This window comes from Monodelphis domestica, chromosome 8 (genome assembly GCF_027887165.1).
Source record: "Monodelphis domestica isolate mMonDom1 chromosome 8, mMonDom1.pri, whole genome shotgun sequence".
Lineage (NCBI taxonomy): Eukaryota > Metazoa > Chordata > Mammalia > Didelphimorphia > Didelphidae > Monodelphis > Monodelphis domestica.
Window position 1 is genome coordinate 238928275 of NC_077234.1, and position 13053 is coordinate 238941327.

Genomic DNA, 13053 nt, shown 5'->3' on the forward strand with positions numbered 1-13053 from the left:
ATACCCCAATGTACTTCTGGATCCCTGGCAAGTTCTTGGATGGAGAGCAACTTAAAGCAGTAGGAAATAATGATGTGTAGGAATAATAATGTAACTGGACTTGCTGGAGTAGTGAGTAGCCTTTCAGGTGGCCATGTCTTGGTCTCATTGAAGCTTGTGTACCTTGAAACATGGCACCAACCAGTGGCAAGGATTGCCCTCCTCAATTGCATTTCTGATGCCATATCCCAGCATGGAGGCCAACTGGCAGCATGTTCCTGGCTTGGGGAGAGAGCTCAGGACACCTGGGCACACACTGAGGCCACTTTTCTTCTTTCACTTTTACATTGCCCGAAGGTTTACTTCCACTGAAGATCAATAGTGTATGGAGCAATGTTGGCTGCCCTTTGAGCTGAAGGCTAGGTAGTACAGTGGCTCTTGAGATTGAATTTCCCTTTCGTTTTATGACCAGCTCAATGCAGGCGTGGATAAGATATGTCCAGGGTGCTGTAATGATCCATATAAAGATCTGCCCCAGATAATCATCAGAGTTGCAAGTCCATTTTGGTCGGGATCTCTCTGGCTTTTATATATATACACATATGTATTATAATACAAAATTATATTGTATATATTCTATGTATAAAACCCAGGCGAGGCTCTGAGGCTTCCAAAAGGTTCATAAATCTCCTCCGTGCTATATAATTGCCACAGTCTTAATGTTTACATGTTGTTGTTGTAACAGTTAAAATTTAGGGGAAACTGAGGCATCTGAGGCAGGTAGAAATTAGTTTCTCTCTGCAAGGAGTATTATGTTTCTTAGAGGTTTATTGAAGATTAAGGATTAAAGAAAAGACAGGATAAGAAACACGTGCCTAGGCCAGAGTGGCCTAGGCAAGATAATCTCACATCATGGAAGAGACGCCTCTGCTCCAAAACGGAAGTCCAAAAAGAGAGCACAAAAAGCCTTTGCAATCAGCTTAAATCCTTTCTCGATCTCGGTCCACCTCAGAATTGCATGAGATTACAAAGCATTTTGGGGAAGTGGAGCAAGGGCTTGTGGGGATTGAAGTCCAGAGTTCTAGTCTATTTTTCACATTGTTTAGCCATTTCAGTCATGTCCACCTCTCTATTTGGGGATTTTCTTGGCAAAGATACTGGAGTGGTTTGCTATTTCCTTCTCCAGCTTATTTTACAGATGAGGAACTGAGCCAAATAGAGGGTAAGTGACTTTCCCAGGGTCACACAACAAGTAAGTGTCTAGGCTAGATTTGAACTCCCATTTCCAAGTCTCTGGTTCTAGGCACTGCACCAATTGACTGCCATTGTTTGCATTCTTCTGGGGAGAGAGAAAAGGAAAGGAAGACAATATCAAAGGCAAATTATTTGCATACTTTCTGTTTATATTATCTTGATTTAGAGAAAGAGAAAAGGGAAGGGGGGCAACGTCAAAGACAAATGGCAAAGCCTTTCATGAGATTGATTTACATTTTGCCAAAAGACTTGATCAACAAATCATCATCTTTAAGCCAAAGAACAAGCCAGAAACCTTCAAGGTGCCACCAGCATCCATGAGGATCAATGGAGTGAGTTTCAGCCATTTTGAAATCTTTACTTTGCCCTGTTCTGACTGATTCTGAGGCAGAAATAAAAGTGCTTGGTTTGTTCTTAAATTTAAATTCCTTTAATTCTTTTCTTCTATGAATGGAGGGATAAGAAGCCAAAGCATCTTCTATCTACCCCGCATTCTATTTTTCTTTCAGTGCCATCTCCTATGTAGGAGAGTGATTCTTGGCATAAGAAAGGTCTTAAAAATACTATGAATGTTTTCTTCAAAGTGGACAAGATTCACAGTGACAATATGAAGATCAGGGTCAGCGCAGTGGATGGAGAATCAGGCCTGGATTCTGGAGGTCCTGGGTTCAAATTTGACCTCAGATACTTCCTAGCTGTGTGACCCTGGGGCAAGTCATTTAGCCCCCATTGCCCCCTTTCCCCTTGTCTGCCTTAGAACTAATAAGTAGTATTGATTCTAAGACAGAAGGCGAGGGTTAAAAAAATAATAATGTGCAGTGATCAAATGGGATATCATCAGCAATGCAGGGATCTGAGACAACTCAGGATGAAAAGGGCTATCCACCACCATAGAAGAAATGGTTGGAGTCTGAATATCGATTGAAACATACCATTTTCGCTCTATTTCCTTAATGATTTTTTCTTGTATATGTGATATTTGTCGTCTTCCCCAACATGACAAACATGGCAATATGTATTTGCATGGCAGCACATGTATAAGATGTATCATATAAGCTGCAGTCTTGGAGAGGGAAAGGGATGGGAAAGAGGGAGAGAACATGGATCACAAAATGTCAGAAAACAATTATTAAAAATTATATCTACATATCATCTGGGAAAGAAAAGAAAATAAACCAATTTCTAAATAAAAATAACAAAAAAGTAGGCAGGATTACTCACCCATTGTTCATTACAGTGCTACAAAGGGTTCATTTCAGAGGCTATCACTGAAAACTCTTAAAAGGAAAACATTGTCAGGAGGGATGGGGCATTATATGGTATTCCATGGGAAGCTAAGTGACAGAAGAGATCATGTGACGTATTGCCGGATCTCTAGAGTCAGGAAGACCCAGGTTTGAGTCCCCTTTCTGGCACATACTAACTGTGTCACTCTGGACAAATCATTCTTGTCTCCCTCTCCGTGTCCTGGGAATCCCAAGACAATTGTAGAACAGTTGATGACCCATATTGTAGAGAAGGTTCCTCATCTTTTCAATGCACCAATGAAACTGATTCATTTATTGGCGAGAGACCTTGCTAAATTGAATCCCACTAATCAATCAAGCAGTTTTCACGTTGTTTGGAAATGGCACAATAGAAAAAACACTAGAGTTGGGATTCAAGGGAATGAGTTCAAATCTCAATTACGACCTCTGTGACTTTGGATAAGTCACATTGCCTCTCTCAGCCTCAGTTTCCTTGCCTGTAAAATGAGAGTATTGGACTAAATGACCTCTAAGGTCCATAACCATATATATAGCACCCAAGAAAATCCAACTGGCTCTATCTCTCTAGCTTATTTTCACCATGGAAACCTGAGTAAAGTCCCTGATATCCTCCATGTTTTTGCTTACACTATCCCTTGGAATTCCTCTTCCTCTCTGCCCCCTCCCTAACCTTCACTTTTGTCTGCATATGTTAATGCCCCCCTCAAAGCCTGTCCTCCCCTGTTCCTACAGAACACTTTGTTTGAGATCTTTCTGCTATTGCTTATATATTATGCATTTCTGTATATTATAACTATTGTGTCATCCCCTGTCGGTCTGCAAGTGTCAAGAAGGCAAGAATGGTATCTTCTGTGAACTTTGCATCTTTCCATGCACATAGAATGGTGCGCTATACACCAACTCTAAAATCCATTAAGCACCAAATATAATATAAGAGACTGTGTTAGGCACAGTAGAGCCACAAAGTCAAAACAAAACAAAAAAACAATCACAGTCATTAAGGAGTTTGTATTCTGTTGGTGGAGACAACATAAGAACCATAAACAAATACAAAATAACTGGAAGGAAAGAAAATGGGGGGGGGTGGATCTGGAAAGATTTGGCATGGAAGATGGCATATAACTCTTGAAAGAAGCTAAAGGTTCTAAGGCAAGGAGGTGAGGGAGGTATGTGTTCTAGGCATGGGAGATAACTTGGTCAAAGGCAAAGACCTGGGAGATGATATAGTGGACATCTACCAGTTGGACTAAGTTCACTTGGATGCAAAAAATGTGAAGAGAAGTAATATGAAATATCTCTGAAGGCAGGCTGGTGACATATTGTGAAGAATTTGTATTTTATTATAGAGGCAGTAGTGAGACACTAAACATTTTTACGAGGAAAGTAACCCTTCCTATCTGAGTTTTAGGATATAAATTTGGCAGTTATGTCTCCAGAGTATGAACTGGAGAAAAATGAAGTAAAGACACCAGTTAAGAGGCTATTATAGGGACAGTTGGGTGGCCAGTGGATAGAGAGCTAAGCCTGGAGTCAGGATGTCCTTGGTTCAAGTCTGACCTAGCTGTGTGATCCTGGGCAAGCCAAGGCCCTTTACAATTCTTCTGCCCTGGAAGTGAGTATCAACTTTAAGGCAGAAGATGAGGATTAAAAAATAAAAGGCTGGGGGCAGCTGGGTAGCTCAGTGGATTGAGAGCTAGCCCTAGAGACGGGAGGTCCTAGGTTCAAATCTGGCCTCAGACACTTCCCAGCTGTGTGACCCTGGGCAAGTCACTTGACCCCCATTGCCTAGCCCTTACCACTCTTCTGCCTTGGAGCCAATACACAGTATTGACTCCAAGACGGAAGGTAAGGGTTTAAAAAAAAAATAAAAGGCTATTATGACAGTCATAGGGAAGCTAAGTGGCATAGTGGATAAAGTACCTGGTCTGAGTTCAGATCTGGCTTCAGATCCTAGCTGTGTGACTCTGGGCAAGTCACTAAGTTCCTTCACTGAGAAAATGAGCTGGAGAAGGAAATGGCAAACTGCTTCAGTATGTTTGCCAAGAAAACCCCAAATAGGGTTCGAGGACTGAAAAATGACTGAACAACAACATAAACAGGGGAGAGCTAATGAGATTTTATACTTGGTTGGTTACTTTGGGAATAGCAAAAAGATGCTGAATGAGAGATTTTATAGAATCAACAAGTTTCAGTAACTGATTGGAGAGGCAGAATAGAGATATCTCGGAGGTAGTGAAAGGGAAGTGTTTAATTAATGTTTGCAGAAAGAATTAATATAGGAGGGAAAGGAGTTCTGGTTGGTTATCTGGCGGATCTCAATGTCAAAATTTTGAATAGAAAGACTGAAGAATACTAAAATCTAACACTAAGTAGTACCCTTGGAATGAGACTAAAATCTGAGAAGGCTGGTCATTAATTGTTCTTTTAAGAGAGTAAAACAAGCATTTATTTATGCTTCTCTCTTCAGTCATTTAGTCATCTGGCAACTTTCCTTGGATATGGGACAAATGCATGGAACTCTAGGAGGTGATGAGGGAAAGGGCTTTTTTAGTGAAGTGGCCCTGACTTTGGAAGAGCTTTCTGGGTTACATCAGATATATTTTATTCCCTGTGTTGTTTAGACATAGGAAATGAAGGGTGCACTTCCAGATTTTGCTTGTGGGTTTTAAATTAAAATATCATTTATTTGGATTGAAGGGCAGGGATAAAAGCACACATTTTATTAATATTTTCCAGTCTGTGTGCTTTATGTTGACAGCATTCAAACTGCAGATTGTGGAATCGAAAATTGCCTCTTTTGGGAAATTATACCTTACAGTTGAAAAGGGCGTGGGGGTGGGGAAGAGGAGGGAGTGCGTGTAGCTTTTTCAGCGGCTCGACTACCCCAGATGGAAATTTGGGAAATTTTGTGTAAGAACTTCACCGAGGATCGGCTAGGGGTGATAGGAGAGCAAGTGGGCTCTTCTCAACAAATGTATCGATGTACTTTGCTAGGAAACTCGAGTTTTTTCTCCCTTTCTCCCACCCCCACCCCCACCATGCATCAGTATTTGTCGCTCACTCTCTTCTACTGCAAAATGTGCAAGCCACAGGCGGCCACCTAATGACAGGGAAGGAATGTAAAACACTCCACTTTGGCAACTCCAGGTTTCATCTGGATGCAAAAGAGCCGGCCCACATCTCCTTCTCAGTCCACTTTAATTTGCTCATACAGTCTCTGAGCCACCCCCTAAGGCGAAATGACGCGGGAGTTTTGGACCCCGTAGTGCAGAGGACCCCCAAAGCCTGATTTCTGTGAGAGAGAGAGAACATGCGCAAGACTTCCGACTTTAGGGAGCTCCATCCCTCCTCCTTCCAGATCCACCTCCTTCAACCTACAGCTTGACGCTAATGCCTTACGACTGGTTTGCCAAACTTTGGTTTATTCTCCCCGCCCCCACTCCGTAGACAGTGAAAATCTCATTCACTTTGATGAGAGGAAGTGGATTTGCGGCAGGAATGAGCCTGCACCATCGGGGCTAGCTGGGTAACTCCACCAAGTGGCGGAGAGGGGGCGATGCGCTCTCTCCTCTCTTTTTCCCCCTCCCTCTTTTCGCTTCATTCGCCCTCAACCCTTCTCCCCCACCCCCACGCCGCCTCCTTCCCCCAAGCTTAAGGCGGATTCCTCTCTCCGGGTTTTCGGACCGCCTTTCTCAAATCCACCTCCCGGCTGGGGAGAGCAGCACCAGGGGTAGAGAGAGCGAGAGAAATCGCTCCCCAGAAGTGCCTGATGATCAGAGCAAGAGAGCGTGGGGATGAGAGAGGCGGCGCCGGGCTGCGCTGTGTTACTTTCAAACTGAGAAGCACTCGCATAGACATACTCTCCTACTCCCATCCATAGACAGCAGCAGCAGCAGCAGCAGCAGCAGCAGCAACAGCAGCAGCAGCAGCAGCAGCAGCAGCAACAGCGGCAGCGGCACCGGCACCACCAGCAGCAGCGGGGGCGGCTGCGGCGGCGACACAAGCCCTGGGAAGAGCGAAAGATGGAGCTTAACCGTCAGAGTCCGGCTGTTAGCAAGTGAACGACTGAAGGCAATTAAAAGTCCCTGAATCTGTCGCCTGCCCGCTCGCCCCCCACCCCCGTGGCTGTCACCCACAGAAACGCAGGGCACAAGGGACTGGGGTTGGGGTGACTGATTTCCTGGGGGTGGGGAGGCAAGGTGTGGAGAGAGGATTCCTCGTTTGGAGGTGGAGGAGAAGGAGGAGGAGGCTGAAGTAGCTGGAACACTCCTATTAGTCTGCACAGTCTAGGCTGCGAATCGGTACTTTCCCATTGCCTCACTCCCAGCTTCATTCCTCGCCCCTCGCCCCCCAGGTGGCGGCACTCAGCTCCCAGACAGGGGACTTGACGGGCAAGAGATCCAGACGCATCGGCGGGGACAGAAAAGTCCCGCTCAGGATTGTGTGAGATGCCTTTTGCCAAGCGGATTGTGGAGCCCCAGTGGCTGTGCCGGCAGAGGCGGCCGGCGCCCGGCCTGGCTGAGGACGAGAGTTTGGGCGGCGAGGAGCCGCCGCCTCCTCTACCGCCCCCTCCGCAGCAGCCGCCGCCTCGGCCACTGCTGCAGCGGGCTCCTCCTCAACGGCGGGAGGAGGTTGAGGCGTCCCGGCAGGAGGAAAGAGACGAGGCGGTTGGGTTGCTGCTGGTGGAGACGGCGGTCGGGGAGACCAAACAGCCTCAGCAGTCACAGCCGCAGCAGCTGCAGCAACGCAGAGAGGCACCCGGGGCTGCTGCACAGGCAGAGGCTGCAGTGGCGGCGGCCGGGGCTCCGGGGAGCGAGCCATCCTCCGCGGCCGCAGCTATGCTGATGATGCTGGATTTGTGCTCGGTCAGTAATGTGGCTCTTTCCCGGATCCTCCGGCAGCTCTCAGATGTGGCCCGACACGCGTGCACCCTCTTCCAGGAGATTGAGGGTGACATACAACTGACCCATCGCCGGGTCCGGGCTCTGCAAGGCAAGATCAGTGGCGTCCAGCGCGTCTTGGGCACCATGGATCCCAAGCAGGAGGCAGTGCGTAAGTATCTGAATACCGCTTCCTCTGCAGAGTCGCGACCCCTAGGCGCAGCCCCAAGGGGCACTGCGCCCAATGCGGCGCACACCTCCCCCTACCTTTGCTTCTCGAAGTACTGTGGGTTTTTGACAAGACCTGTTCCAACCCCTTGCCAGGCTCGTCTGGGGAATGGTGTTGGGTTTGGGGAACCGACACCTCGAGGTCAGGGAAACGGCGAAGGGGAGCAAGGAGGGAAAGTTTGGTGGGGCGCCCTCTGGAATAGCTTTTGGAAGCAGGTTGAGGTGGAGGTGCGGTAGAAACGGAGAAAATAGGGAACAAATAGAGAGGAAGAGGTCTTCCTCTCAAGGTTCTCTGCTTTCTCCCATCTCCCCTTGGAGAGGGTGAATGGAGAAGGTTGAGGATCGAAGGTCGTGTAGCAAACGTGGTCATTTATGAGCATTTGGAAAGTGGCAGGAGATGTGTGTGTCTCTGTGTGTGCTTGTTCAGTGTTTGACATTAGACAGTAAGGAATGGGGCTGGGGTTTCCTGAACAGTGCCAGGCATGCTGGCGTGGGGTGTGTGTGTATGTATGTTTGTGTATGTGTGTGGGGGGGAGGAAGGGAGGGAGGGAGGGAGCGAGGGAGCGAGGGAGGGAGGGAAGGAGGAAGGGAGAGGGAGAAGGAGAGAGAGAGAGAGGAGAGGGAGAGAGAGAGAGAGAGATTTTAAACTGGCAGCTTCTGAGATTCTGTGAATGAACTTCCTGCGCCAAATTTCTGCGGCCCAGAATCTGCTGGTTGCAGAGAGAGAATAAAAGATTTAGGGAGAAGAAAGGAAGGCACAAGCCCGGGGAAAGAACCAACCCTGGCGCCTAGTACAGGGTTATAAACGTGCAGACCTCACCTGGCACAGCTGGGCGGTCCTTTGATAGTATTAAATGATAGAACGGTAGCAGTTTTTGAGGGAAGCTTTCCAAAACAGAGCACCAACAGTATTCTCTGTGCCTATAGAGCACAAATTTGGAAACAGAGATACACGTGTGTATGGCTCTTTAGTTATAAATGTTTATATGCAGCCTCAGCTTTTGCTGGGTTACCAAAAGGAATGATGTGCCTGTGTGTGGCGTCTGAAGCGGTTTGGATCAGAACATGAGAGATGATGTCAGTGGTTTCTGACTTACATAAGAAGCTTCCTGTCTAGGATTTCTGATATTGCTGCATATGCGCTAGTGAAAGGGTTGGCCAGATTGGGGGGTGGGGAGAGGGGGACCTTTATTTGGACGCCTCCCCGGGGATTTTCCAGTCATCTCAGATAGTCACCCCAAACCCAGCCTTCTCACCATACTCCAATGCAAATTTGCCCCTGCCTTACTAATGCTTCTAACTTCCTAATGGAAATTCCAAGATGTTATTTTTTAATGGAATAGTGAAACTATTGATGTTAATGATCAATTTTCATAGCTATAAAGGTCTGAAGATAGATTAATAACTGTTGTTTAAAGAAGAACTATTGTGGTGATGAATTCTGGAAAAAATGAGGTCTGTCATGGGGAAAGTAATATTCTACTTTTGTTATTTACAAGTACTTTAATCCTGCTCTCCTTTTCCACCCCAAACCATCAAGCAGGGATAGGCCCTGTACTTCCAACAGCTGCTAATATGTGTGGAGTATGGTTTAAGTTAGTGATGATTTCACATAAATAATAGCTGGAGTAAAGGTTTGCAGGCTGTGAGTGGTGCATACATTTCCCAAATGTTTGTGAATATGTATTTTTCTTTGGTTAGGTTTCACACAAGGGAAACCAGTCCAATAGTAACAGATGTGTCATCCTTTTACCACTTTCCATAGGGCAAGTTGAAAAAGTCTATTAGTCATCTTTAGGGGTATTAAATTCAATATAGTCTCTTAAATTGTTTGAAGGCTGAAAAATTATCATTAAAGAGAGCTGTTTCCCCCTTTTTCTCAGTTTGTCCCCACCAAGTTCATGGTGAGCAGATATTGTTGATGCATTATCTGTTTTTGACAGGCATACATAATCAAAAGGAGGAGGAGGAAGAGGAGGAGGAGGAGGAGGAGGAGGAGAGAGAGAGAGAGAGAGAGAGAGAGAGAGAGAGAGAGAGAGAGAGAGAGAGAGCTGTGAAAATAAAGCAACCTATGTAATGACCTATTTAGAAAGGAAATAAAAATTTTAGCATTAATTTTTCTCCCACAAAGATCATATTAAAGCAGCTTATATCCAGATCTCTCTTACTGCTCACAGATATTTGGGGAAATGTTATACTAGTTTAATCTTTAAAGGCATCCTCCTTAAGAGGAAAGGATACCTTTTGCTCTCCTTTTCTCTTGGGACTTACATATATAGATATAGATATAGATAGATAGATAGATAGATAGATAGATAGATAGATAGATAGATAGATAGATAGATAGATAGATAGATATATCTTTGGTATAGATCTGAGGAACCATCAAAGGGAAGAAAGACTTGGAAAACCTTTTCCTGACCATTCTTCTTCTACATGTGCCCCTCTTTTTCTCAAACCCCTATGCCTCTCACCTTCTTCATTTAAGTTATTTACAACAAAACATACCTCACACCCCAGTGATGTTCTCCTATAAATCCTATTTCCTGTTCAGATGTCTTACTGCTTATCCTAAGAGGTATGATGATGAAATCTTTATTTACTGACTATTTAGCTTTACTCTAAAGAATATAGTTTTTAAATGTTCCTATCCAAGTTTGGTGGTGTTGGTATCTTTGAATTAAAAAAAATATTCAAGTATTATAATAGTTCAAAGAAAGTCAAAGGAGACAATTGGGAACAGATAGATATGGGTCTACATCTCTGATCTATAGGAATCATCTGGAAACAAGTGGGCCATTACAGTTGGTTGAAGTCAATGACAGTCAACTTAGAATCCAAATTTGACTGTACTTTGGGAGACAAAAAAAGTGATTTTCCCCCACTTTGTTCCATTTCAGGATCTATGGTCCTAGTTTACTCAACCTGTTCATGAATTGGTTTCTTCCCCACCAAATTGTAACTGAACACTTCAGTCACCTGCCAGTTGGGACACATTTATAGAAACATCACTGATATCTTTTCATCCAGGACAAAAACAATCAGTATGAACTCCAGCAGGGAAGGAAGTCAGGTAGCTCAGGTTGGGAATAGATGGAAGGCACAGAGGGTGAAGGGGGAAGAATTCATAGCGCACAGAGGCTAACCTGACTGTATGCTCTGTGCTGGAGAGAGCATATAGCCCGTTCAGATTCAATCTCCTATCTTCCATCTGGCTCCCTCCCACTCCCACTTTTTCTCCTCTCCTCTTACCAATCCCTCTGGGAGTTTAGGCCAAGAGACTAGGATATGAAACAGAAGAAACTTGTACCTCCAGGAAAGAAAAGATCTTCCCTTCTCCACCTCCTCCCTAATGCTTGGGGCAAAGCCCTGACTTAAGCTACTTAGAGCTCTGCATATCAACTTTCACCTTCTTGATCCCCTTTTCTCTTTGATACCTAATGTCTTACATACAGAGGCACTTAGAACTGGCACACTGTGTGTGTTGTGTGTGTGTGACTGGCACAGTGACTGGAGAAGGAACAAATGCTGTGTGCCTCTTTATTTATCTGCTGATAGGACAATTTTGTATAATGGGATATAAACATTTTAATATGCCTGACCTCCTTTTTACTGTGGAGATGAGTCCCATTATAGGTTTTTCCATGTTATAATATGATAACTAAGAAATTGTTGCTGGCCAATAAAAGAATGCTTGTCTAGGAAGCTAACTTTTGCTAGTGATGAATAGCAAGCCCACTGAAGAACCCTATGGAGTTTATGGACTTCATAGTTTTCCAAACTGATGGCTCTTAGACAGGTTTAGTGTTAATGTGGTCACACTTTCAAGCATCCTGGTGTAATTCTGCTCTTAAAATTGGCTCAGACTTGATCCTAATCACTTTCAGATGAGGGTTTTCAGAGTTGCTCAAACTTTTTCATCCTGCTGCCTCCCTAGAGGATCTTATGACTCCCACATTACCCCCTCCACAAAAACAGTCAGCAATTTGTCTTATAATAGCTGCCACCACCAAACAGCTGTTCATAGCTCCAGCCTCTCTCTTGCCATAGGAACAGATCTTAAAGGTTGAGGAAAAGGGTGGAAAGAGGGAGGGTGGGAATAAAAGTGTGCTGAGAAGGTCCAAAATGAGGAAGAGAAGAGGCCACTTTCTCAGTACATAGAGCTCAAAGTTATAAAATTACTAATAGCCCACTGATATGCTATTACTAATAGATATTTTGAGTTCTCTAGCTCCTGTATTTCTGGCTCAGTGGAAATGACCCTCCAAGAAGACTCCAATTTGGGAACTACCATTCTGTCCAGAGCAATACATAGGCCTTGAAGCTTCAATAAAAACATTTCAGTGGTTCTTTGGGGGATTGATTGAGGTCTTGTGGTTGACACCAGTTCTAATACTGGGCCCTCCCATTTGTTAGGACCACCTTTCTTTTATATTCTGGTTCTTAGAAGAAATCAGCGAGAGCTGGTTAATGTGCTTGCTTGAGTGTTTCTATAGTACTGGCATGTTTTTTCCCTTGAAGAATTATGAAAACCTAACAGCTTCATTGAAATCTGCTTTAAGCCCCATCACAAAAACAATTAAGAATAGAGGTTAATAATTCATGGTTGTAATTTCCTCATCACCGGTCAGAGTACCCGTTTTCTTTCTAGGTTTCTGGGTTTTGCCTAGGATTGGGCTTTTTAATCAAAACAATTTGACTGATTTAACACAGAAAGTCCTTGATATCATGTGGTGGCTCATGTTCCTAAAATGGCAACAATGAATATTTTTGCTTCCTGCAAATGATGGCATTTCTTACAAAATGGCATTGAATAAGTAAGAGGCCCCCTTGAGCTCTCAGAAATACTGGCATTCTGAGTCACAACTTCAGGTACATTGTAAATTAATATTACTTTTAATTTGCTAGATCAGCAATCCAGTGACTATCTCCTTTACTTATTGATTGAAAAGGAATAATTGGAGTCATTTAGGAACTGCAGTAGAATAGAGGCTCTATCAGGGCAGATGCTATTTACTTCTCTGACCAACTATCCCTAGTGCCCTACACATAGCAGGTGCTTAAAAAGGTTTATTGAGTTGAAGATGGAACCAAGACCTTATTAGAACATGAAGATCACAGATCACCTGACCTTATAGACAGAGTTTCCCAACATTACAATTTCTTCAGACGGCTAGAATTTAGACCAAAATATTGTGATTCCAAATCTAGAATTCTTTTCACTGAACAAGGATGCCTTGTTTTGGATAGTCTGACTCATAAAAAAATGAAGACATAATGGACACATCTTTGAAAGAATGGTTTCTTATATGGCGGGTCAACTGTAGAAGTGGCTTTGCTTCCAGGATTCTTTATAAATTTGACTTCACTGGTAAATGGACCATAAGCATTGCAATCTGGGCACTGTTTCAAAATCCTAGGAATCTTATCTTAGGGCCTGAATG

The 13053-nt window shown here is 44.2% G+C and overlaps 1 protein-coding gene across 2 annotated transcripts in view; it reads left to right on the plus strand.

Annotated features, from left to right (window-relative positions):
• The first annotated feature begins 6100 nt into the window (after nucleotides 1-6100).
• Nucleotides 6101-13053, plus strand: part of NHS (NHS actin remodeling regulator) — a 440898-nt gene continuing 433945 nt past the window's right edge. For both annotated transcript variants that reach the window (XM_007500834.3, XM_007500835.3), the window contains exon 1: nucleotides 6101-7553. In XM_007500834.3, coding sequence (XP_007500896.1) covers nucleotides 6950-7553 — 604 coding nt within the window. In that variant the 5' untranslated portion in view covers nucleotides 6101-6949. The remainder of the gene's footprint in view (nucleotides 7554-13053) is intronic.